Source organism: Conger conger, chromosome 19 (genome assembly GCF_963514075.1).
Source record: "Conger conger chromosome 19, fConCon1.1, whole genome shotgun sequence".
Taxonomy (NCBI): domain Eukaryota; kingdom Metazoa; phylum Chordata; class Actinopteri; order Anguilliformes; family Congridae; genus Conger; species Conger conger.
Window position 1 is genome coordinate 18,821,063 of NC_083778.1, and position 26,643 is coordinate 18,847,705.

General features: G+C 44.4%; 2 protein-coding genes across 5 annotated transcripts; both read left to right on the forward strand.

Moving 5' to 3' along the window:
- The first annotated feature begins 757 nt into the window (after window positions 1-757).
- On the forward strand, window positions 758-12,431 carry LOC133119014 (protein mono-ADP-ribosyltransferase PARP12-like). 3 transcript variants are annotated; one of them, XM_061229378.1, is made up of 14 exons: window positions 1,185-1,226; window positions 2,208-2,261; window positions 2,486-2,552; window positions 2,634-2,702; window positions 3,625-3,955; window positions 4,967-5,017; window positions 5,125-5,251; window positions 6,060-6,222; window positions 6,650-6,770; window positions 8,135-8,231; window positions 8,476-8,566; window positions 8,792-8,922; window positions 9,788-9,939; window positions 10,269-12,431. In XM_061229378.1, the coding sequence occupies exons 2-14, from the start codon at window positions 2,236-2,238 to the stop codon at window positions 10,682-10,684; spliced, it is 1,842 nt and encodes a 613-aa protein (XP_061085362.1). In that variant the 5' UTR covers window positions 1,185-1,226; window positions 2,208-2,235; the 3' UTR covers window positions 10,685-12,431. The 3 variants fall into 3 exon arrangements, with proteins under 3 accessions (XP_061085360.1, XP_061085361.1, XP_061085362.1); XM_061229376.1 differs by lacking the exon at window positions 2,208-2,261 and having other exon boundaries at window positions 758-1,226; XM_061229377.1 differs by lacking the exon at window positions 2,208-2,261 and having other exon boundaries at window positions 758-1,226; window positions 8,479-8,566.
- A 987-nt stretch (window positions 12,432-13,418) lies between these two features.
- On the forward strand, window positions 13,419-26,552 carry LOC133119013 (uncharacterized). 2 transcript variants are annotated; one of them, XM_061229375.1, is made up of 12 exons: window positions 13,419-13,920; window positions 14,195-14,330; window positions 15,068-15,377; window positions 17,651-17,704; window positions 17,834-17,960; window positions 18,486-18,651; window positions 19,111-19,231; window positions 20,161-20,257; window positions 20,925-21,003; window positions 21,844-21,974; window positions 22,366-22,517; window positions 22,942-26,552. In XM_061229375.1, exons 1-12 carry the CDS (start codon window positions 13,679-13,681, stop codon window positions 24,816-24,818), a joined length of 3,492 nt encoding a protein of 1,163 aa, XP_061085359.1. In that variant the 5' UTR covers window positions 13,419-13,678; the 3' UTR covers window positions 24,819-26,552. The 2 variants fall into 2 exon arrangements, with proteins under 2 accessions (XP_061085359.1, XP_061085358.1); XM_061229374.1 differs by having other exon boundaries at window positions 13,427-13,920; window positions 20,922-21,003.
- Window positions 26,553-26,643: the final 91 nt, after the last annotated feature.

A 26,643-nucleotide genomic window follows, 5' to 3' on the forward strand; every position in this document is an offset into this window, starting at 1 on the left:
TTTTTATATGAGAGCCGGGTCAGAAGTGGCATGTGGTGGGCTTAGAGGTCATGCTTTGCAGCCGTTGGGGGAGTGAGAAACAAACTAAATGAGACTAATTGTGTCATTAAAGGTGCAATAGGTACGATTTTTGTGTTAAAACAGTGTTACAAGACCAATCCCTTCCTTTCATTAAAAAAAGGATCGCTGGCATGTTGACTCGCCCTCTGCATGTGTTTATAGTCCTTAAATTCGGGTTTCAAAACATACAGTTGACGGCCGGGCACTCTGTACCAAAACATCTTACAGCTGTACAATAATTCAAGCTCGTTGGGTGAAAATTGGTTCTAATTGCCGCAGCCAATGGCGTTTCAACGTCAGCGCGTACACAGAGGGGGGACGGATAATCAGTGTTGTTTGAGGTTGTTTGTTGCTGCTATTCCTCTCTTGATCGTTAGTCCGAAATTACTGACTGTACCTTTAAAGTTGTTTTTTTTTTTTACTCAGGCCAAGCCAAGGGACCAGAGGAAACCGACAGTGCCCTACGAGGGTGGTATTGCATGTGTGCTATTCCCGTAGTACCCATTAGTTGAGGCAAGCATACACATTTGTGTAGATATACGGAATGGATATAAATAGCGTGATTTGGCCAAGTGAAATCACGAGGACAGCAAATACAAAACCAGGTGTGACTCATCCGCGGTGATGAATATATCCGATAAATTGATGTGGCAAACGCGTCCTTAACATTCTTGAACATTCCCCCATTATTTTAATAACGAGCCTGTAACGATTTTTACAAACTGTCACGCCACGTAACGTCACATAAACTAAGTCACGTCCTAGTCTCGCAACATTAAGTTTCCTGTTTACATGACGGTGATAAGTTTCGGTTTTGATTCCGCTGAACGAGGGCAGTGGGTATTGTGTTCATGTCGGTGCGGACCTGTAGGGAATATAGACCGACTGCATTAAGCTTACAATATGGCAGAAGCCAGTGTAATAAAGGTTATTTGCGCCAACAGTGGAGCAATGGATTATGGCGATTTGGTCCATAATATTTTATCTGGAGATGAAACCGCCGTTAAGAAGGGTGACGTTTTCCATGTCGCGCATGCGAACGGGAATAAGCGCATTATTGCAAAAACAAAAGTCCGGTTGTGTAAAGCCAGAGAATGTGACGGCTGTAACAATTTACACCTGTGCAAATTCTTCCTCTACGGCGTCTGCAAGAACAACAGAGGACGGTAGGTCTATGTGTGTTTAGACGTGAAGTGAGCTGACCCGTTCGTTTTTCAATGTCATCACAGAAACGTAAACGTAATACAAGATACATTTGAATTCATTTCCACATTAACTGACTTGTTAAGTGGGGGGGAAAGGCCTGTTTCATTTGCACATGGCTTACGCGACACTACAAAGATATGTAGTTTGATTTGTTTACATTTGGAACTAATGTACATCTCTTGTGTGTGTGCTCCGTTCACGCCCAGGGTACTTTCCTTCCCTCAGTGACACGTTGAAGGAAGCAGATTCGGCTCAGCCAACCACAGATTAAGTGGATGCTACTGACTTTTTCGCCGGCAGTTTTAATTATATGTATATAAATATATATTATATGTGTATATATATTATATAAGTTTTAAGTTTGAGGGGATACAATGACAATGTGCAACGCACCTGTGAAGCCAGTTCAAGAAATACTTGTAGGCTACTTCCTTAAAATGTTACCCCTTGTGCAAAAGGTGCTGTCATTTCTAAACGGTTCGTCGCATATGGATGAAAATACTCTCAAATTATTGGCAGTCTGCACTTCAACCTTCAACCTTTCAAACTCAAAATTCTAGAATACTGAACCAAAATTACAACAACAACAACAAATGTCACTGCGCAATGGTTTATGGTGCTCACTGTTATTGTAATGTTACTGGGCGAGTTAGTTTGCATTTCTGTCGCTATGACGTTTTCCATTTCTAAAAGCTGCTGCCGTTCAGACGTCACTGAGGGAAGGGAAGACCCGTGGGCTATGGGAACGCAATGTGTTTTACAAAAAGACTAACAGCACGCAGATAAGGGACAAAGGCAGTTACGAACCCGTTGGGCCTGTATTGTAAAATAGTTACAGGCTCAATACAGTTTCTTGTTGGCAAAAATAAATGTGTTTCAAGTTTTTATTTAACTTGCAATAAACTCACTCAGTACTTTTGTTCACATGTATTTTCATAAAGCTGTCAGTGTTTTTGACCGACAGGAGACATGCGTACAGTCATGGTGGTCTCGTGGCAAGTTCAAAGCATTGGATTAAGACATTTTCCCCCCGAGGATTTTTGACATATTTGAACTTCATTCATGAGAGATATCAGTTCTACGCATTGCAATATTTATGACAGCTCGTAAAACGAAGAAGCACTCCCTCACGCTCCCCTTGCTCTCGTGCCAGGTACGCTGAACAGGATGTTCGGTATTTTGGGGGCTATTTCTGAACCCTTTGTGTGTTTGTCCGTAGGCGGGTGTGCCGCTTTGGCCACAGTCTGACCACAGAGCACAACGCCAGAGTCTTGAGCGAGAACAGCCTACAGACACTGGACCAGAGCGAGCTTTGCACGCTGCTTCTGACCACAGAGCACAACGCCAGAGTCTTGAGCGAGAACAGCCTACAGACACTGGACCAGAGCGAGCTTTGCACGCTGCTGCTTCAAAACGACGGCACCCTCTTACCGCCGGTAAGGCTCCAGTGTTCGCCGGAGAAGCCGATCGTGCTGCCGCAACATCCTCATTCACAATCGCGGCTCTGATCTAGCTACATTTTCCCCTTGATTAACCCGCGAATACAGATTTTCTTGAAGGAATATTGCAATTTTAACACAAATGTAAATTAGCAAGCACATCCCTATATATATATATTTTTTTTTGTTATATATTTTAAATATTACTAAATATATTATTTTTTTTTTTTTTTTTTTTTACTGCCGTTGAATTACAGTTTATTACAGTCATTATTTTTTCCACCTTTTGATCAAAACTTGATTGTGAATTGGCTGCAGCAAGAAGTTTATAGAAATGAGTGCTGAAGTCATGCTGAGTGCTGAAGAAATGGCGGCCTGTAGCGTAGTAGTGAAGGTAAATGACTGGGACACGCAAGGTCGGTGGTTCTAATCCCGGTGTAGCCACAATAAGATCCGTTGGGCCCTTGAGCAAGGCCCTTAACCCTGCATTGCTCCAGGGGAGGATTGTCTCCTGCTTAGTCTAATCAACTGTACGTCGCTCTGGATAAGAGCGTCTGCCAAATGCCAATAATGTAATGTAATGAAGTCAATTTCGTGCTTAGAAGGGGCTTTGGTTAATGTTATACTCGTCCAGCTTGGCCAGACAATCAAGAACAAAACTAAGTAATTTTGCAATGCACTTAAGTGTCACTAGGGGGTGCTAGTACACAAATTATTCGCGTTCCTGTACAAAACTGGCATTAAGTTGAGTGTCCACTTCTTAAAAAAAAAAAAAAAAACCTAAAAAAAAAAAATGTTTTTATTATTAATTCTCTTTTCATAACCATTTATGTGATGGTAATACATTCAGGCGAATTCCTGAAAAAAAGATGAAAAATGGGAGAGATAAAGTTTCTATGTTGTTTTTCATTTTTCCCAGGTGTGCTTCTCGTACAACAAAGGCGATGGGGAGTACGGAAACTGCCCAGACCAGGAGAGCTGCAGGAGGCTGCACATCTGTGACCGCTACCTCAGAGGAGCCTGTCAGGCCGGGGCCAACTGCCGCAGGTCACATGACTTCTTCGAGCCCCACCCACAGAAAACCCTGCAGGAGAGAGGCGTGCCCAGCGAGCTGATTGGCTCCATGCTGTCCGTCTACCAGAACATCCAGGCCTTGAAGAACAGTGACCCCAACAAGGCAAACCCAAGAGCCCAAACGCACGGCGCAAACGGAAGCCAAAGAACAGCGGAACAGCCCGAGAACGGTCCAGGTATCCTCATCTATTCCTGTTATCGTGGCTACAAAATTAGATTTCGCCCACAATATTTATTCATCTCAATGGGAATGTTTTTTTTTTTTTTTTTTTTTAAATTCTGAAATACACGGCCATGTGATTGAACCATTTGGGTTGTATTGCCCGAGTTATTTGAAGGCATAATGTTTCATTACTGTAGCAACCAAATGGGGATTGTGTCCTGCACACTCATTCTGCACGCATCACTGTAGCAGGGGTTAACGGGGAGCAGTGCTTCAAAGTGGAGACGCAGGAGACAAAACTCAGTTACAGGATCGTTCTGGAACAGAGTGGAATTAATGCAATATGGTTGTGCATATGGAAAGGTCACAGTTTTATGCTTTTTACAGAATCACCATTGAAAAAAATAACCTTTTTCTGTTTTTATGGTTATTTGTCGCTGCACCATATTTTATGGGAAAAGGCACTAAAGACATTAGGCAATCAAGAAAATACAGTACTGCGCAAAAGTCTAAGGCACCTGCATAATATTCTGTACAGATAAGATTCTTTCAAAAATAATTCAATGAAAGGTCCTATATAAATGTACATTTTACATTACATTTGAGTAATTTGGCAGAATAGTTAAAAACTGAATTTAATTTATATTTTTTGTGACCACCCTTCGGCGTTAAAACTGCAGTTCTATAAGACAATTAGCAGGGAGGTTGTTCCAAGCATGTTGGAGAACTTGCCACAGTTCTTCTGCAGACCTTGCTTCTGATCTCAGACAGCCTTCATCAAGTTTTTATGTAAAAAGTAGTCAATTGCTTACAGTAATATGTTTATTATTATTATTATTTTTTATTAAACACAAAAATGTCTCTAAAATTATATCTTTTGGAAAATAAACATATATATATATAATAAAGTGTAGGGTGCCTAAGACTTCTGCACGTGACTGTATGTAGACTCCTCTCGATGTGGCTGTTGTTGTGTGGCTTCACTGTGTCTTTGGCTTTAACGGAGAGTGTTCTTCGTCCGCAGAGAAGACTGAGATATGCATGTACTACATCCGGGGCTCGTGCAAGCACAACGGTGAGATCGCACTTCATTCCGCGGTGTTCACGGTCATTACAGTGCCACTCGTCCCCTGAGTGGGGGGACGAGAAAGGACTCTCGCTGATTTGGGTTTTGTGCTGCAGAAAGGTGCTGGAGGGAGCACTCGAAGTTGCCGTATAAATGGGAGGTGAAGGTGGACTTTGGCTGGTCTGCCCTCCAGGACAACGAGCAGCTGGAGGAAGACTTCTGTGACCCCAGCAAAGAGTGCAGGTGCGCTGAACCATATTCAAGTACTGACGCACTGCAGAATTTCATTATTCATTCATTCATTCATTCATTATCTTAACCCGCTTATCCTGAGCAGGGTCGCAGGGGGGCTGGAGCCTATCCCAGCATACATTGGGTGAAAGGCAGGTATACACCCTGGACAGGTCGCCAGTCCATCGCAGGGCACACACACCATTCACTCACACACTCATACCCATGGGCAATTTAGACTCTCCAATCTGCCTAACCTGCATGTCTTTGGACTGTGGGAGGAAACCAGAGTACCCGGAGGAGACCCACACAGACGTGGGGAGAACATGCAAACTCTGCACAGAGAGGCCCGGCCGACCAGGAACAATTTCATTATGAATATGAAATATGATAGTATGAAGTAAGAATGCCTTATCTGTGGCATTTTTAATCACACAGGTCCATGTTAAAACCCCAGAATGTGGATGAAGTAGATACTGTAGGCTTGACGTAGGACAGTATGCACCACTCTGTGTACGTACAAACTATAAAAAAATATGTTTGAATGTGTCGGCTATTTCTGAGCCTGTTCTTTACTGACCTGGAGGGCGGTGGTTTGAAATGGTTCTTTTGAAATGAACTGAGGTGCGCTTTCTTAGGGTTGGAGTGAAAACCTACAGGACGGTAGGTCTCCAGGAACAGGGTTGGGCAGCCCTGCTCTAGCTGTTGAATGAGGTGTGCTTAGTTAGGGTTGGAGTGAAAACCTACAGGACAGTAGATCTCCGGGAGCAGGGTTGAGCAGCCCTCTGTTCTCACGTTGGTTTCTCTGCTCTGGTTTTAGCCGAGGATTCCCGGTGCAGTTTCAGACCATGACCCGCGGGCCGGCCCAAGTGCGGCGTCTCTCCACGGTCTCCTCTGTGGTCCAGCCCACCTTCGTCCTCACCACCACCTGGGCCTGGTACTGGCAGGACGAGCACGGCCGCTGGGTCCAGTACTCCTCATCGGTGTGTGCCCGGAACCAGCTCCAGCCACGTTACATCACTCACAAAACACTCACTCAGCATGACCCAATATGTTACCAGTACGATGCAACCCATCGGGAATGTGTTGTTGATGTTATTTAGCATTAGCGATATGCTCCAGTTCATAATTTCAGTGAACATTCGGCTGGCGTGCACTTGTTTGTCGTTAATCTCGCCCTAAATGTCTGGACCAGTGGCCGAGACTCGGGGGCACTTTAACGGTTTCCTTTGTCCTTTGAGTGCTGATCGTTTCTCAACGTTGCCGAGTGTTCGGCAGCAAAAGCCAAATACTAGCGCTCCCCACCCCAAGACATCGAGGGCCTTAAAGATTCCTGCGTAATTCTTTTTAAAAAAAGCGGCTCCCTGATTCCTAGTTTCCTCTCTGCTTTGCGTTTTGCGGGAACGCCAGGCCGGAGGGCACAGTGCCTCGTCCATCTCCAGCGAGGTCCTGGAGGATCAGTACCAGAAGGACAGCGCTGCCGTTGTTCAGTTCACCGCGGGGTCGCAGACCTACCAGATCAGCTTCAGAGGTACGGGCGCGGAACCATCACCATCGGCATCACTGTTCATTCTCTCTCTTCCGTTTTATATCTTTTAACTGTCCGATTTTGACCGGACACAAATTTTTTTTATTTGTTTGTGGTCGGAGCTCCATTGAAAAAGAGACCCACAAGTGTCGCAGTGTAATTTCCCTGGAGAAATAAAGGTTAAAGGTGCAATGGGTAATTTCAGACTTTTAACGGTCAAGAGAGGATTGGCAGCAACACCTTCAAACCACAACACTGTTTATCCCTCCCCCCTTCTCTGTGAACGAGCTGACGCTGAAATGTAGCAGTAAGATCCAATTTTCAACCAATGAGCTTGAATTATTGGACAGTGATACGATGTTTATACCTTAAACACTATAAACACAGTCAGAGGGTGAGTCAGCATGTCAGTGAGCCTTTTTCAATGATAGGAAGGGATTTACAATGGTCTTGTAACACTTTTTTAACACAGAAATCTTACCTATTGTACCTTTGAATAAAAAAATAATAATTAAAAAAACGGTTCAGCTCGGCCTCCGTGTAACACACGGGCGTGATGAGCGTTTGAATGTTTCAGTCGGCTGACCTGTGACAGGAAGCGATGAGAGGCACAGTTCTTGTGACGCCACAGTTTAAACCTCGATAAATATCGCTTCATTCATCGTGAGCCGTCTGTGTGAACCCCCTTCACATTCCCAGTGCTGTGCAGTTTAGCCCCTTCCTCTGTTTGCGTTTACATTCACATTTACATGTATGTCATTTGGCAGACGCTTTTAATCCGAAGCCACTTGCAAGTGCGTAGGTTCTTCCACAAGTTAAAAGCATCAAATACATAACTAGTAAAACACACATGAAGAGCTGTTAAAAAAAAGAAAAAAAGACAATAATCATTGTTAGTGCAATTATTATTTTAAAACAAGTGTTTGGGTTAGGGTTAGACAAGAGGGCTATCGGAAGGGGGGAGGGGGGGTATCAGGAGGGAGGACTAAGGTCTGAAAAGGTTTGTTAGTTTTTGCGTCAAAATACAGGGAGGGACAGCGGTGGGCGAGTCATAATTGGCATTTATATAGTTGTATCGATATTGTTGTTTTTTGTATTAGTTATTGTATTGTTGTACTCGGGGTATTCTAGCTGCCAACTGTGGTATGCTAGTTTGGAAGTTGATGTATTCTTCAAGGGTTCCGATTATATCTGTATGGTCACACTAGGACTCGGAACCGTACTGTCCTCTCAGGTCCTCTTCGCACTTGTACTTGTGTTTGATCTGCACTTGGTCGTACGTCGCTCTGGATAAGAGCGTCTGCTAAATGCCCTGTAATGTAATTTGAGTTTGTGGCGTCTCTCTCTCTCTCTCTCTGCGCTCGCAGACATGGTGCAGAGGAACCTGCGGTATGGGACGGCGCGGGACGTCCGCAGGAGGCCCGTGTTCGTCTCTCCCGCGGAGGTGCGGGTCGCCAGAACACGGTAACGGTTTCCGCGACGACGCTCCGAGAGGGAAGGGAGTCCGTCACCAGGGTGTTCCCCGTCTGATCGCCTAACGTGATGACTCTGCCGTCCACATCCGGACTGTGGGTGGCGAGTGAAAGGACCAGTCAGGGCTGCTGAAGTGGGCCCATGTCAGAACCAGGGAGGAGGGAGCAGGAAATCTACTGTGTGTCGAGCATCGCTTTCATTTTTAAACTTTCACTTTCATCTCAATTTCTTTCAGCAGAAGAGCGCCCAGTCTCCCAACGTCGAACTTCCAGGCTCTGCCCAGCCACTGGGACAAGACCGCGGCGCCAGAAACAGAATTGTACAAGGTATTACATGGCATTATTTTATACACCTGCACAAAGTGCTGTGCGTGACATTTTTCTATGACATTCTGAAAATCAACTTGTCTCCACAATGTTATTGACTGCCCAGCCCAGCATACTTCTGGCCTGAATTCTGTGAGCTGCCGTTGAACCATTGTTTTGTCTCTTCTACTTGGTACCGTGGTTCTGACCATTGTGTGTCGCTTGCTGTTCCGGATGCCTTTTTAGAAAATCTCTGTGCAGCCCAGTACAAAGGAGTACCAGGACGTTTTGGCACTTTTCAATACAACGATGCGGGGCTTCAGGGTACGGCAGATTGAGAGGATTCAAAACCGATCCCTGTGGGAGGTCTTTCAGTGGTGGGTTCCTGTGAGAAATGTTTTTGTGTGTTTGCGTAGTGCAGAGGTGTCCAATCTTATCCTAAAAGGGCCGGCGTGGGTGCAGGTTTTTGTTTTAACCCTGCAGTAACACACCTGATTATACCAATGAACTAATCATGGTCTTTAATCAAGACCTTGATGAGTAGAATCAGCTGTCTTAGTCCTGTGCTAAAACAACAACCTGCACACACACACCGGCCCTTTCTGGATAAGATCGGACACCTCTGGCGTAGTGGCTCTTCTGTCCACTGCTTTCCACTGGTGGTGCTGGGTGGGACCATCCCACCCAAGTATTCAGCTGAGAGGACACATGCACGGGGCCCTGTCTTCAAAATCATATATGATATGTTGCTTAATATTACCGTGTCAGATGACATTGTTGGCCGTCTTCTTTCCCCAAAATACGCCACCTATAAACATTTAGAACGGTAACCACCTGTCACCGTTGATGTTGCCAAATTCACCAAAACTTTTATTAAGGATTGGCGCATTAACAAGGGCAATGGTCACTTGATTCTCACTGACATTATGATACAACCCAGTTTACTCCAAACTTTCTTCTATTATTTAAAAAAATAATACATTTTTTACTTTCTCTAAATACTCATGAACATGTGAGTGTAACTCCATGTTAAATGTATTAATTGATCTAAATCACTACTCTATAGATTCAGCCTTTGGCTTCCTCATATACTGTTACAAAATCAACAGCATTCCTCTTGACAGCAGGACTTTTTTTCACCACAAGCACAGGTTGGGCCTCCTAGAGGTGCCTCAGTCAGCCCTGAGTGCAGGCTGTGTCAAAATCGGTGAAATAAAATTCAATTGTCTTTATTTTTTCTAGGCAAAAAGGTGTGATGGCAAAGAATAACGAGGGTAGAAATGTGACGGAGAGACAGCTGTTTCACGGCACCGAGTCCAAACACATGGACGCCATCTGTAAGCAGAATTTCGACTGGAGGATCTGTGGGACCCACGGAACCGCCTACGGGAAAGGTACGGCCCAAATCTGTGCCAGCGGTGTTTGGCGAATAAATTAATCAGTTAATATAAAGAACGACTCACTAAATATAAATGGCCCAGCACAACAGCGTTCTCTTCGATTGTGAAAGCGATAACATTTGTACCTGTAATTATCCTGTCATGTCTTGCTAACCTGCCGAACATTAATTTTTGACGTTGAGTGTTAGCGAATACCATCCATCTGGCAAGGCGAACTCCACCCAGACCCCAAAACAAGATGTTTTGTCCATTTGAGCTCATAATGTCATAGGGCTACAACTCCTTCTAACGTCTTCATTGACTCATTAATGTCATTGTTCCAGGGAGTTACTTTGCTCGAGACGCGAAGTACTCGCACAACTACACCGGCGCCTCGGGAGTGAGGACCATGTTTGTGTGCCGGGTGTTGGTCGGCTGCTACACGAGAGGAGACTCCAGCTACCTCCGCCCCCCTTCCAAAGACGGCGGGGACTCCGTGTTCTACGACAGCTGCGTAGACAACATACACAACCCCTCCATTTTCGTCGTTTTTGAAAAGCACCAGATTTACCCCGAGTACCTCATCCGGTACTGCGAGGATGAGTGGGACTCGCCCGTCCGTGCGTCGTACGTGCCCCCAAAACCAGCGCAGGTGCACTACGCGTCTACATCGTACGCTCGCACGTCTTCAGCGTCGTACAGCACTCAATCCATCAATACATCCAGCTCAAACACAGAGAGTTCCTGTGTCATTAGTTAAGTCTCTTTTCACTTCGATGGGTGCCACGTCACCGTGAAATGAGACCCTGCTGATGAGCCCTTTATCGGTGTGCGCGGCTGTGATCCAACTCTGAACTCAGTTGTTATTCTTTCCTCTTCAGATCGTCTTTTAATCTATATTTAACCGGTTTGCGGTTTGTTTTGCATGCACATTACGTTACATTGCGTTTTATGAATGAGGCATTTTTATCGGTAAAAAATATGTTCATTTCGTAGGTGATGAACAAATGCAAATAATGGTCTGATACAGAGAGAGTATATCGTGAAAGTAGTTGCTCTCTAAAAGCCATAAACGTCAAGTCTAGTTCTCACAGCAAAGTTTTGAGTCATTACAAGGAGTATGGTCGAGAACTACAATGGCATGCTGCATGCGCTGCGTGAACGTGCTAAAGATCGCGATCCAATGTTAGGTGAAAGTGCTACTAGACGTCGTCAGACTATGAAAGAGGCAGTGAGCGAATGTTTTTTTATTCGTTTTTTTTCTCCAAATGATTTGCACACTGATTGAGGCAAAAATAAGGTTATAAATAAAATGCCTTCTGTGACACAGTGATGAATGTTTGAAAAAGTGAAATATGTGAATATATGGCAGATTACACTAATCATGTTCAGTTGATGTAGAATATATCAGGTGGTCATTCAGATACTTTGGCTCTATCCTCTTGGCACCCTGCATACTCAAACGAGGACATTACATTTTGGCCTGATGCAATATTTCTCCGAACATATCATTCAATTAAAATCTTATAAAATAATTATATTAAAAGTCTTTTCACTACAGCACGCATTTGTCATCCAAGACGCTTGTTTTATGTCAAGAAAAATGTTAATACTTCTCCCCCCCCCCCCCCCCCCCCCCTCCGGTTCTCAGGTTACTATCCACACTAAACAAGCTGTGACATTAAATGAGCAGTATGCAAAGCTGTGATGTGTTTTGGGGCATCTCTTGGTATGTTACAAATGTGAACGAGGGCAGTACTGCCCGCAAGTGCAGTAACTTCAATGAATGATTTAAAAAATATTGAGTGCAATTTTGTAAATTTAATTAGGTTGGTTTCTAATTGTATTTTGACAGCTTTAAAAAATGTAATTAAAAAATGACTGTAAGTGGGCCAAAAGCTACAGGTCATTGGCATGGTTAAGTATAAAAGTATAAAGTATAAAAAATACCAAATATATCTGGATGCTAGCCATTCATACAAACATCTGTCTTCGTATGTAATACAAGACAAGCATACTGCATACTACATACTGTGTTAGTATGTATCACGTTTTCCAACGGGGTATTGATCTTGTCTTTCTCCTGTAAGAGTAATTTTCTTTATTGATTCTTAATTGACAATGTGCGTTTACATGAAGACAATCACGTGGTTAAAAATAACCTTTTATTTTTAAATCCTTATTACTATTAGACCACTTTTTGAATTACGTGCTTACTCGAGTCTTTCTCTGTCCCGCGCCCAGCAGACAGACAGCCTTTGACCTTAATGTCTCTGCTTCTCCTGGAAGGGGGTAGCTAACACATTCCGGTCTTACAGCAAGGTCAACAAGGGGTATTCAGAAGGCAAAATACTGATAAATGTTTCATGTCTTTTTGTTTTGGTAAAGGCCCCTCTTCCGGAAAAGTGTGTATAAGAGTCTTACTATGTCTGATTAAAATCATAGTGCCGGTAAGCTTTCTCACTTTCTGTTATTTCTTTGCAAATAAATACGAAAGTTAAACTGAAGTATAGCTCTCGTTGTTTTTACTGGGATCTGTTTCATCAGACGATGCGCACCTGTGAAATGTGAAAAGGGCATTTCCAGCATTTTCCCTTAACACGCTACTGGAGGTTAATTAATTGGGGCTCACAATAAGTCACCATGTCACAAAACAAAAATAAAATTACTGCATTTGGCCTAACATTACCTTGATAGTCTTTAAAAGTAACTTTAAAGACATTGTCTTTTCAGACTTGCATTATTTGCGTTAAATACAATTGGAAGAAATTGGTGTACTGAATATTTAGTTGAAGGTGATAAGGTACGTCCTCGGCGACTGTACATGAAGTGATGAATTGTATGACAGGTAATAAACTACACTGCTTTTTGTAGTGTAAATTCAAAGGCTCCCATTTGTTCATTTTTTCAACCTATGCATGCAGACATTAGCAGTAGCCTGACCTATTGCTCTCCGGCAGTTTTTGGAAGTTTTTGGAAGATTCATAAGGTTGAAATGGTTTTATCGGTAATTCGCATGTAGTGACTGAGGACAGTGGAGTTATTCTTAGTTTAAAATCAACATGGTGCTTTAAAATATTTGGCATTTAATACTCAATTGTGTAAACGAATGCCCTTTGTCTTGATGTAGACGCAATATTGAAGTTTAACGTTTAATAGTTTGAACATGTACAAGCGAAAACATAATGGACTGTGACGAGGCGCTCTTGCTCGCTGAATGATAGGCCGACATGTTGCTCTGATCTTTGGAATTAATTCGAAATAATAATAATTAGGCTAAACATATTTTACATACTGTAACTGAACTATAGTTCTTATGTCTTATCAAGGTGCAGAATAATGACTATTATTTTTGCGGAAGTAGCCTAAAATGTATGAACCATACGATATAATGTATGATCCTATTTATCTGTGTTTTTGAATGGTTGACAGTTTTTCAGTTTTACAGTTTGGTGGAGCGGAGAACATAAAACGTTTCCAGTATTCCTCGTTTATTGACTGAAGAAAAAAAAAACCCACATACTTTTCTATTTGCCCTAAACTGAAACTACACGGTCACATATAATCAAGTGATTAGGTTTCGTTTTCCAATAAAGTGGTGGAGCTTGTCACGCGATATTACAACACTTTGGGAACGTTACATTACCGTTATGTAGGCTACCGTCGTCATCCATCCGCGCAACAGCTCCTCACAAAAGCACCTGGAATACGTATAGTTTGGATCAAAGGGTCTCTCAGATTACGGCAATAGAAAATGACAGACTCTTCTGTGATCAAATGTATCTGCAACAATAATGGGGCGGTGGATTATGGAGTTTTCGTCAAGTTTGGCCTGAGCCCAACGGAACATTGTTCGGTTGTTACAGTTAATGGAAACAAACGAGTTGTGGCTCAGACTAAAGTAAGACTTTGTAAAGCCAGAGACTGCACTGACTGCCGCAATTTGCACCTGTGCAAATTCTACCTTTATGGAGACTGTAAGAGCAGCATGTCGCGGTAAGATTCATCGGTCAATTTTCTACCCAGAAATAGCGTGAAATAAGCCAGACCCATATAGCAAATACCTTATAGTATTTTCAATAGGCTATTTAATTATGTTAAATAATATTATAGTAAGAATAAACGTTTTCTCGTTAATTTTGTTTAAGACTACAACTGGCGGAGCTAAATATGTCATCGATGTATTTCCGTGTTCAGAGATTCGTGATCTAATCAAGTGTGACTGAAACGTTGTCATTCTGGGAACATTTATTTTATTTATTTATTTTAGGCGAGGGTGCCGCTTTTGCCATGACATGAACTCGGAGCACAACGTTCGAGTCCTGCGAGATAACAATCTGCAAGAATTGGACAGGAACCAACTCCGTACCCTGCTGCTTCAGAACGACAGCACCCTCTTACCACCGGTAAATCCACCATGACACTCCAGCACTATTCCCGTTCTCCAGGGAATCTCCTGCCGGAAGCCGCGGGCGGCTACAGTGCAACTCTTTACAGAAAGAGTTGATGTGTATTCATTTTTGTAAGATTTTATTGAAAATATTTTTGGCGTGTGAATGATTGTGACATATGCCCTTGGAAGAAGAATTTTACGATAGTTTACTGTATCTGTGTAGACTATTATTTTCTTTGAATAATTGAAATGGGAAAATGTTTTGGAAAAATAGCTGAATAGCGCTGAGATTATGGCGTAATCTGTGTCTGTGAAACTGGTCCTCTTGCTACATGGTTTAAAACGTTTTCTGCTACAAAAATACTGTTTTCAACAGTGTGGAACACATTGTTCAGACAGGATAGTTTTTGTACCTTTGTTGAGGGGATCTGTATGCGAGCATTTATTGGTGCATTTTTTAGATTTTTTTGAAGTGCCACGAAAAAATGTGAATTCACTTTTATATGATTGCTTGATTTGCAACTTTGGGTTGCCAAAGTGTCCCTGAGCAAGTCGCCTAATCCCCCAATTGCTCTTGATGAGCTGGTTGGGGCCCTGGATGGCAGTGTGTGAGTGTGTGTATGAATGGGTGAATGAGAGCATCAATTGTACAGCCCATCCAAACCACACACCTGTCCACCGACTGATACGAGTCTGGATCTCTGAGACCGTCCTGGTGCACTGAACCTCACATGTGACTTTTATCTTCAGGTGTGCTTCTCGTACAACAAAGGCGATGGGGCGTACGGAAACTGCCCAGACCAGGAGAGCTGCAGGCGGCTGCACATCTGTGACCGCTACCTCAGAGGAGCCTGTCAGGCCGGGGCCAACTGCCGCAGGTCACATGACTTCTTCGAGCCCCACCCACAGACAACCCTGCAGGAGAGAGGCGTGCCCAGCCAGCTGATTGGCTCCATGCTGTCCGTCTACCAGAACATCCAGGCCTTGAAGAACAGTTACAACGGCGCAAACAGGAATCAGCCAACACATGCAGGCAACGTGAACAGCAGCAGAAGACAAGGTAACAGACTCCATTAATACTGACTCGCATTTCATCACATTCATTACCTGCTGTAAGCCTGTGTATCCCTGGAAGTAAGCCCGTTGATTGAAAAACAGTGGAGTGAAATGAGGAATTATCCTGCTGTTGAAGGAAAAATAAAACTTTCCTGTTATGTAAAAAAAAAAAAAAGGAGATGCAAACATTTTTATAAATATTTTATAAAAACGTCTGGGGCCTCATTTATAAACGTTGCGTATGCACAAAATAATGCGTACGCCACTTTCTAAGCAAACTTTGGGATTCATAAAAAATGAACTTGACGGGAAAATGTGCGGTCCTCCACGGAAACTCTGACCCATGCGTACGCACATTAACTGGAGAAATGAGAAACTGCGACTCCGATGGCAAAGGGATGAAATGCGAGAAACGGTGTGAAATTAAACCACTGTGTAAAATAAATCGAAATATTACCGTATCATATATGAAGAGTTAATTTGCAAAAATGGATAAAAGCCTCTCTTACAACGAATAAACAAACAGCTGTTTGATTAAGAATATGATTTAGGATGATAAATATAAACGGAGATATGTTGTTGTAAAATAATCCCTCAAATATGTAGCCGAATTGTTAAACAATACTTCATGTTATTAAATGTATTCTCATAAATAATATAGTGAACAGTCGGACAAATTACGCTGCACTGATGCCGTTTACAATTCGTCAGTTGGGCAGATACGAGTGCATAGTTTCATATATTGTTATCATATTCATATTATGTTTTATAATGTGTTTATTGTTATGGATTTTTGTTTGTTTTATCTCTTAATTTTGTAACTGTGTTTTCAATGGTGCTAGACAAATAACGTGTATTATTATTATTATTATTATTATTATTATTATCATCGTCATCATCACATTCGTTGTGCAGAACTGTTCGTCATTTACAATCAATCAGGATAATTCCCACACCTGTAGCTTTTCAGAGGCAATCAAATGGCTGAAAGCCCTTTTCTTGGCCTTCTTTTCAGCGTTTGCCATTGTCGTCTTCGTGAAATGCATATTCATTAGGGGTGTTTCACTGCCTATTTAAAGGCAACTGTGGGCGGGACATGAAGCTGGCAAAGGTGCGCCACATTTAGAGTTGACTGTGATTTATAAAGGAAAACTGGCGTGGGACGTGCGTATGCACCGTTTTATAAATCAGAATATTTTTGTGCGTACGCACGTCCTGGGTTTCATGCGTACGCAACCTTTTGACGTGAATCCTACACACAGTTTTATAAATGAGGCCCCTGGTATGGCCATTACGATGGTGAAATCTCTTATTTTACTATTGGAATGGCCATCCATGTTTTGGGGAAATATATTGCTGGTTTTCCACCCTCCGTTTACCTGGGAGTCAGGTGTTCTTTTAATTACTTGGGAGCAAAGAAACCCAGGGCCCGGATTTAGATTTGAGGACCGGATTTGAGGAACCCTCCTTTTGGAGTTCTATGCAACTCTAGGAGAACTCTAGAGCCTTTTATGCCATCTGACATTTTAGCTCCAGTACATTTCTTGATGTGCATGAATGACAGCTGAAGACTACTCTTGTTTTCCTGTGATCTAATCTATGAGTGAACCAGTGTTGGTGCTTGTAGCCAATTAGTTCATTTAGCCAGGGTAATTGATTGAAACAAAAACCTGCATACACACCGGCCCTCCAGGACCAGAATTACCCACCCCTGATCACGTTTATTTATCAAGGGCACAGCATAACACAAGGTCGTTCTGAACAATGACATTTTTGGGACATGGCAGGCAGCAGCTACGTAGTAGATAATTAAAATCCAAGTTGTTAAAAAGATCACAAATAAGGGCAAGAATAGCATGGATACGGACATTAAATTGTCGTGATGTACATTTCACATGTTCATAGGAAGCCTACATGTGCTGGTTGAGAAGCCTGATGGCCTGGGGGCAAAGACTGTTTGTGAGTCTGGTTGTCCGTGCCCGGATGCTCCGGTAATGTCTGCCAGACGGCAGCAGTGAGAACAGTCCATAGCCTGAGTGGACAGTGGAAGAGGTGAAGGATATACGGACCATGATCTCATCTTTATGAGGTGGCCATGGCAGTCAGACTTCGCTGTGACACTTCAGTTGAACACGTAGATTACTTAGTACAGTATGTCACTCAGAAGTCTTTGAACTGATCAAATCCTTTTGCCTATTAACTTTTTTAAATGTATTACAGATAAAAAGCTTTCTTTGCTTCTTAATTAAAACGTTTTAATTCACATGTCCTTTTCAGAAAAGACCGAGATCTGTATTTACTTTGTCAAGCAGGGCAGCTGCAGACAAGAAGGTAAGAACTTCACCTGTGTCTTTGTGTGTGTGTGTGTGTGTAGTGTGAATTTCTTTCCATTATATTTTCTCAGGAGATTCACACAATGGGCATTCGTTTCACCCGATGTTTTTCATATTTGTATCCAAGACAGATGCTGGAGAGAGCACTCCACCATGCCATATAAATGGGAGGTGAGAAATGGAGACAGCTGGACGGCTCTCCCAGACAACGAAGAGATCGAGAGAGACTTCTGTGACCCCAGCAATGTGTACAGGTGCATTCAACGTTGGAGCTGTCTTCAGCTCTCAGCTTCAGGCGTGAGGTCACCAATATGTGATTGGAATGTTCTTAGCTGAACATTCTAATCATGATGTAACTATGACAACTGCTCATTGAAAGTAATGGAGTTTTAGAACAGTGGCTTGGAATTTTGAAGAAGAAAGCCTGTTCTTAAAATGTTTAAAGGCCCGCGCAATAATTTCCACAGAATGCCCGGTTGCTTTTTCGACACGAATGTGGAAGGCACCTTGTTGGATCATGGTACTCTTCCACTGGCATCTTGGTAACCTGGGCAACAACTTTGCTAAACCCTCTGAATTTCGCAGGTTGCATAGGGTTACTGTGGCAGTTGCATATGTGGCCAAACGTAACCAAACTATTATTTCGATATCTTGCCTGGTGAGTGAGCGATGCGTTCAACTCCAAAACGTTGATATGACACGAGAAAGACCGTTGTTTTTATTAGGAGAATAATTCCTTTCAATTCAACCACGGCTTTGTCTCTGTGTTCTGGCTTCAGCCGAGGAGTCCAGCCCGTTTATTTTGACACCATGACCCGCGGGCCGGCCCAGGTCCGGCGTCTCTCCACGGTCTCCTCTTTGGTTCAGCCCACCTTCATCCTCACCACCACCTGGGCCTGGTTCTGGCAGGAAGAGTACAACAAATGGATCCAGTACTCCTCATCGGTATGTGAGGAATCTCATTGGATAAACTTGGAATGAATCTTCTATTGTATCCTGACTAGCCCACATTTCATCTCTAAGTTTGTGTAATCAAATTACACAAAGTTTTAATTTAACCAAAATTGTTTTCACATCCAAAATTGCCATTCCTGATTGTAGCCATTCTAGTTTGCATTAATGTTTGCGACCACGGCAGACCTGTGTCAATTATGGAATTGTTTTGGATTCAAAAACTTTTCTGTGCTCGATTGATCTTGCCTGGTGCCATTGAGCCACGATGGCGGGGTTTGCATTCTTTGAGAATATTTCCTAGGCTCCAATACACCAAACGAGCTCAGTGGAGTGTAGAAAAGTATTTGAATCCAAAACGATTCCAAGGGCACTCGCATTTTATTCTGCGTTGTTGTTGGGAGTAACGCTGGAGCTGAGCCTTGAGCCCAGTTTGACTGTGTTGTCCGACAGGAAGGGCAGCACGGACTCTCCTCCATCACGAGCGAGGACCTGGAGAGGCGGTACCAGGAGGACAGCCGTGCTGTGATGGAGTTCACGGCGGGGCCGCACACCTACAAGCTCAGTTTCCCAGGTAACCGGAGTACCGTGTGCCACGTTGTTAAAAGAGTCGTCGGTTGACTATGAATTCCACTAAACAAACCACATAGGCATGCTTCTGTGATTGTTTTTTTCCTGACTGGTGTTTGTGGGACATCAAGGGTTCAGGAATCAAGACGGAAGGAAGGACCAAAAGACAGGCCAGTATAGGTTATAATTTAATATTTATAGGAATAAGAACTCCCTTGTGACAAGTGTTGTATGATGAAAATGATGCATTTTCAACCAGAAAGTGTTTGAATTGTGTCGTGTCGCGTAGCATTGATTGGATGGCCAGACGGAACACTGAAATTCACGGTGATGGATAGGCTACGCCAGGCTCCGCCCTGCTTTCAACACCATAAACGTCGGCTGTTTGGCATCTTGTAACCGTAGAGACCATGGAACCCTCATCGCAGACCCTCGCCGAGGTGTAAACGAACGACACGGCCTGCGTTTTCGTTTTTGTCGTGTGACACTGCGAGTATAAATCAGGCTTTATGCAATGCCAGAGGCCTCTGAGATTCTGCCTGCAGAAGGTTGGAGGGTTTCAGCCCAGTCAGTGCTTCGGACAAAGTTTGTGAGTATGATACATGCATGTGGACTTTGGTCTTCTTGGTTTCGCTAACGGTGCACTCCTCCATCCGGGGGTTGTTGTGGTGGTGGTTGTGGTGGTCGTGGTTACGGTGATGGTTGGTGTGGTGGTTGTTGTGGTGCTTGTTGTTGTGGTTGTTCCGTTGTGGACATGATGGATGGTTGTCATCCATGATGGATTATTGGATTTCCTGGATTCCTCGTGATGCCTTTTTCTCTGGAGCCTTTCTCCCTGTTGTGCCACATCCTTGGTGTGAATATCGCAGTCAGTAACTCCCATCCCTGGTGTGAATATAACAGTCAGTAACTGTCCCATTGCGCTGTTTGCAGACATGATCCAGATAAACGAACAATTCGGCACCAAACGGCAGGTGAGGAGACGGCCTGTGTTTGTCTCCACAGCGGATGCTCAGAGAGCCAGGACCAAGTGAGTCCACCTCACGTCTTTACTGCCCCACTTGGAGTCACTGTTTTGGGCTGTTTAAGTCTTGACTGGGCCCCCTACACCCTCACAAGGAGAACTGAACCCAAAGCACATTCCTTCCTCCCATGTACAGTGCAGTCCATATGCTTTTGGACATGCTTTTTGTTACAGGGCGGCCTGTAGTGTAGTGGTTAAGGGAAGTGACTGGGGCAGGCAAGGTTGGAGGTTCAAATCCCAGTGTAGCCTCAATAAGATCCGCACAGCCGTTGGGCCCTTGAGCAAGGCCCTTAACCCTGCATTGCTCCAGGGGAGGACTGTCTCCTGCTTAGTCTAAATCAACTGTACGCCGCTGTGGATAAGAGTGTCTGCCAAATGCCAATAATGTAATAATGCTTTTTTTATATTAGGTCCCCCCCCCCCCCCACCCCCCCATCCCTTTTTAGAGGACCAAAAGTCTTAAGCTTCTGAATAGTCAGGTGTATCCAATTGCTTCCTCAGTGCCGCTAGAAGAATTGATGAGGTTCAGAATCTCAGTATCTAGTCTTGATTCTCGGCTTTTGACCGCCTTTTTCTGTTATTGCCATTTGTCAACACGAGGCCCAGAGTTGTGCCAAGTAATGTTAAATAGGATACATTATAACATGGATAGTTATTTGTACTTTTTCAGCAGAAACAACAGGCCAGGTAATAACTTCAAAGCGGTGCCGGGATACTGGGACAAATCCATGTTGCCGGACACTGGATACAAGGTACCACGTTAATGACATACATTTCATGGGGAACCTCATTAAGCTGTAGACACACAATTAGATGTTGATTCAACCGCTAATCAAGAAATACGCGGGGGGAAATGTCAAATACCGTTTTGGTAGACGCCTAATGTTTGCTCTTGTGTCTCGTGTCCGGACTTCACCAAAAAGGGCCGGTGTGGGTGCAGGTTTTTGTTTTAGCCCAGCTCTACGACAGCTGATTCAACTAATGAACTGATCACAGTGTTTGATCAAGACCTTGAAAAGTAGGATCAAGTGTGTTAGTGCTGGACGAAAACAAAAACCTGCACCCAATACCATTGGATACCCCCTCCTTAGATCATCTTTCCCTCTTGGGTCTTTCAGCGCACTTATCCCTGGTTATGGGTTTGCACTTTGTTGTACGTCGCTCTGGATAAGAGCGTCTGCCAAATGCCATTAATGTTATCTTCACAGAGTTTTTATTATTGGTTGGAAAATGTCCCCCCCTGTGAGAGGACAGTGTGGTATCAGCCTTGCACAATGAGGATTGCTAATTTTCCAGAGGAACTGATGAAAAGGGCAGTTGACCAAAATGTTTTGTCAGCAATGAGGTGGATAGGCTAACCCATTGCTTCTCAGATGCGGGAGGATACGATGTATTCCAAAAGGAAAAACTCTGCAGGACACCCACTGAAAATGACCCCTTTTAATGGTGCAAAAGTGAGTTTTGACGATAGTGCGTCATCGGGGTCGTATGTGAGCCGAATGTTAGACCCCCAGTTTCACAGCGGTGAACCCTGTTCTAAGATGGCTGCTCTGTGATCTAAGATGGCGGATCGGTGTTCCTTCCTTTCCCAGACGATCCCTCTGCAGGAATCCTCAGAAGAATACCAGAAGATCCTGGCTCTTTTCCAGAAGACGATGGGGGGACATAGCATACACAAGGTCGAGAGGGTCCAGAACCGGGCATTGTGGGAAGTCTTTCAGTGGTATGTCGATTGCCTTCCGAATAGTGTCAAAATAGAACAAACGCCGACCAATGCCATGTAACATGCCGTGTTCACGAAGTGCTTCACAGAGGCATAAAACATATGATAAAACATTGATAAAAATTGAGAATAATAAAGTGAAAAAAAACTAAACAAAAAAGAACAAAGCCACAAAAACAAAGCCCATGCAAGAACTTTAGCTGAAAGCCAGTCTGTATTGGTGGAGAGCCAATGGACCACGGGCAGCAGAACATCTCCCAAACATCAATGACCCATCCCTTATTTGACCGTGGGTATGCGTTCCTCATGAGAACAGATGAATGTCATTAACCCTTATTGAAATATGTATGTAAACACAGTATGTCATAAGAGTGACCAGGTCTTTTTGCAGGCAGCAGGATCTGATGAGGAAAAACGACGCCGGGAGAAAAGTCGATGAGAGACTGCTGTTCCACGGCACCGACTCTGTCCATGTCGACGCCATCTGCCAGCAGAACTTTGACTGGAGGCTCTGCGGAACGCACGGAACGGCCTACGGGAAAGGTGGGTCAGGACCTTCATGGGGTGACATGGCTGAGGTGGTAAGAGCGGTCGTCTGGCAGTCAGAGGGTTGCCGGTTCGATCCCCCGCCCGGGCTGTATCGAAGTATCCCTGAGCATGACACCTAACCCCCAAATGCTCCTGACGAGCTGCTTGATGCCTTGCATGGCAGCCAATCGCCGTCGGTGTGTTAATGTGTGTATGAATGGGTGAATGAGAAGCATCAATCCCCCTCTTATTTTTTTGCTTCTGACCCAGAAGTCGATCTTAGGTCCTATCGACATTTCAGCCACGACTCGATATCGATAGGTTGCAGTTTACGTGGAAATTACACAGTGCAGTAATTTGTGTATGCAGAAGTGCATTTGTTTATATAAATGTTAAATTGTATTGTTTGTTGTTTTAAACAAGGTTTCTGTTTTTACAGGGAGTTACTTTGCTCGAGACGCGAGGTACTCGCACAGCTACACCAGTGCCTCGGGAGTGAGGACCATGTTTGTGTGCCGGGTGTTGGTCGGCTGCTACACGAGAGGAGACTCCAGCTACCTCCGCCCCCCTTCCAAAGACGGCGGAAACTCCATGTTCTACGACAGCTGCGTGGACAACACACACGACCCCTCCATTTTCGTTGTTTTTGAAAAGCACCAGGTTTACCCCGAGTACATCCTGAAGTACGGAGAAGATATATGGCTTTCCTCTGCGGGAGCCAAGGGAACTGTGTCATCTCTTGGCCTCAACTCAACTCGATCAGCACACCGTGCCTCCACTGTACCTACCATGACTCAAAATCCCAAAGCTCAACGCCCAGTCTCAACCAGCTCTGTGACCCCAAAACCTGTACAAGCTCCGCCCCCAGTCTCTGCCAGCTCTCTGTACCAAAAACCTGTACAAGCTCCGCCCCCAGTCTCTGCCAGCTCTCTGTACCCAAAACCTGTACACGGTCCGCCCCCAGTCTCTGCCAGCTCTCTGTACCCAAAACCTGTACACGGTCCGCCCCCAGTCTCTGCCAGCTCTCTGTACTCAAAATCTGGACAAGCTCCGCCCCCAGTCTCTGCCAGCTCTCTGTACCCAAAACCTGGACAAGCTCCACCCCCAGTCTCTGCCAGCTCTCTGTACCCAAAATCTGTACAAGCTCCACCCCCAGTCTCTGCCAGCTCTCTGTACCCAAAATCTGTCCAAGCTCCGCCCCCAGTCTCTGCCAGCTCTCTGTACCCAAAATCTGTCCAAGCTCCACCCCCAGTCTCTGCCAGCTCTCTGTACCAAACACCTGTACAAGCTCCGCCCCCAGTCTCTGCCAGCTGTCTGTACCCAAAACCTGGACAAGCTCCGCCCCCAGTCTCTGCCAGCTCTCTGTACCCAAAATCTGTACAAGCTCCACCCCCAGTCTCTGCCAGCTCTCTGTACCCAAAATCTGTCCAAGCTCTGCCCCCATTCTCTGCCAGTTCTCTGTACCCAAAATCTGTACAAGCTCCACCCCCAGTCTCTGCCAGTTCTCTGTACCCAAAACTTGTACAAGTGCCACACCCAGTCTCTGTCAGCTCTCTGTACCCAAAACCTGTACCAGCCCCACGCCTAGTCTTTGCCAGCTCTGTGACCCCAAAACCTGTACAAGCTCCGCCCCCAGTCTCTGCCAGCTCTGTGACCCCAAAACCTGTACAAACTCCGCCCCCAGTCTCTGCCAGCTCCCTGTACCCAAAACCTGTACAAGCTCCGCCCCCAGTCTCTGCCAGCTCTGTGACCCCAAAACGTGTACAAGCTCCGCCCCCAGTCTCTGCTAGCTCTCTGTACCCAAAACCTGTACAGACTCCGCCCCCAGTCTCTGCCAGCTCTCTGTACCCAAAACCTGTACAAGCTCCGCCCCCAGTCTCTGCCAGCTCTGTGACCCCAAAACCCGTACAAGCTCCGCCCCCAGTCTATGCCAGCTCTGTGACTCCAAAACCTCTAAAAGTTCCACCCCCAGTCAGGCCCCGCTCTGTGACATTAAAACCAACACAAGCTCCGCCCCCTTTCACAACCTCTTCTCTGACCTCCAACCTCATGCGATCCTCCATGAGAATAAAAGCTTTGGTAGAAATGTTTGACCCATACCGTGGCCAGTCCTCAGATAGCACAGGGACGACCAGCTCCCCTTCTGACTCCGACGGCACATATTCCCGGACCCCAACCAGCGCATCTCCGCCCACATCGTTCCCTGGAGACGGGTATTCACCGAGCGCAGTAACAGGAACGTCTTCTCAGAGTGGTTCCACCAAAGACAGCAGCCTTGATGCCTTCAACCGTAGCAGGCTCCACCCTAAGACCTGAAGTAATTGCAAAGATCTGTGGGATCTCCTACCCCAGTGATGAATGGCTCTTTTAATTTTCATGTGAATACTGCTACCCTTTTTCCATGCAAAAGCCAGAATATACACGGGATATTTAACACGAGATAGACCTGCGTTTTGACCCGTTCTCGATGCTCCCGGGAAAGTCCCTTGCCCTTGAGCAAGGCCCTTAACCCCATATTGCTCCAGGGTCAGCCAAATAACGTGCCAGGTACTGTTGTCCCGGACGTTGTTTACGAAAACAGAATGACATTGACCTTAAGACTAACCCCGATGTTGCGTTTCGCATTATTTTTCTGTGACAACTCAACCATGCAAAGAGAAAGAACTAACCAGCGAAATGTTACATTCTTACGTTTGCTTGCGGTTTTTAAAGAAAAGTCAAGTCAAATCAAGAGAGTATATCTGTGTAAATATTTCCTATAAAGCAATAATTATACAGGCTAATAGACGGTTGATCAATGTAAGGTAGAACTTCTCGGAAAGCTCCTGGAAGTGGAACATTCGGTCCCAAAAAGGACTCTACCGAGCTGTGTTTACCAGGTTTGATTTTCAATTCAATCCAATCCAGCCGTTGAATCCGTGACCATCGATATCCATTACATTACATTACATTAATGGCATTTGGCAGACGCTCTTATCCAGAGCAACGTACAACAAAGTGCATACCCATAACCAGGGATAAGTGCGCTGAAAGACCCTAGAGGGAAGTACAATTTCAACTGCTACCTGTACAACAAAGATAATTTTTTTACTTTTATTTTTTTGAACAAAGAAACAAACAACAGAGCAAAAGTGACCAAAGTTCACTATCCAAACACTGCTTACCTAGCTAACTAAAAATACCGATATACAAAGCAAGTCACAGAGACAACAATTAAGGTTCACAGGGAGGTAGGGAGGGATGGGGAGAGGTGCTGCTTGAAGAGGTGTGTCTTCAGCTTGCGCTTGAAGGTGGGGAGAGATTCTTCAGTTCTGACCTCAACGGGGAGTTTGTTCCACCACCGTGGAGCCAGAACAGACAGTAGTTGTGAGCGTGAGCTGGAGGTTCGGAGAGGGGGAGGTGCCGAGCGGCCTGTGGAGGCTGAACGAAGAGGTCTGGCAGGGGTGTAGGGTCTGATATCCCGACCAGTGGGCCGCCGGGAACATCGCACTCTCGCGCTGTGGCAGACAACGAGTCTTATTGTCAAAGCACTCTGAGCTGCTTCCATTGCATGAAAAGTGGTTTGTAAAAAAAGTTTATAATTATTATTAATATTTTGACAACATCTTTTCTCCAAAAACGAGTATTAGCCCCACACTCAGGGAAGAAATACATTTTGCACACCAATCCCAAATTGAGGCAGGCAAGTTCTACTGTTATTTGTTAATGATTTTTTTAATTTTTATTTTAATAGGCTCTGGCATGGTGAAGTAAAACATTCCAAAACAAAATGCTAGCCATTCATACTAACGTCTTGGTATGTGCTACACAGTAGCCTACAAACATACATCGTTTGTAGTATGCTCATATTCTGTTTCGAACCGTTTTACATTGTTTGTGTAGAGTAGCCTACTTCATCAGTTTTAATTTTCTGTTTGGCGATGTATTTTTTCTCACTGCAAGCTACGTGTTGTTTTGATCCGAGAAATCGCAATATTTAGGCTATATACGACTGTAATTGTATAATATAATGCAAGTAATTAAAATAAATTCCATACTGTAATGATATAACTGTACGGTTATCTTCTGTCTTATCAAAGTGTATAATTTAGTCTTTTTGAACTGAACTCTTTTTGAAGACTCATCTGATAGCACGCTTTGT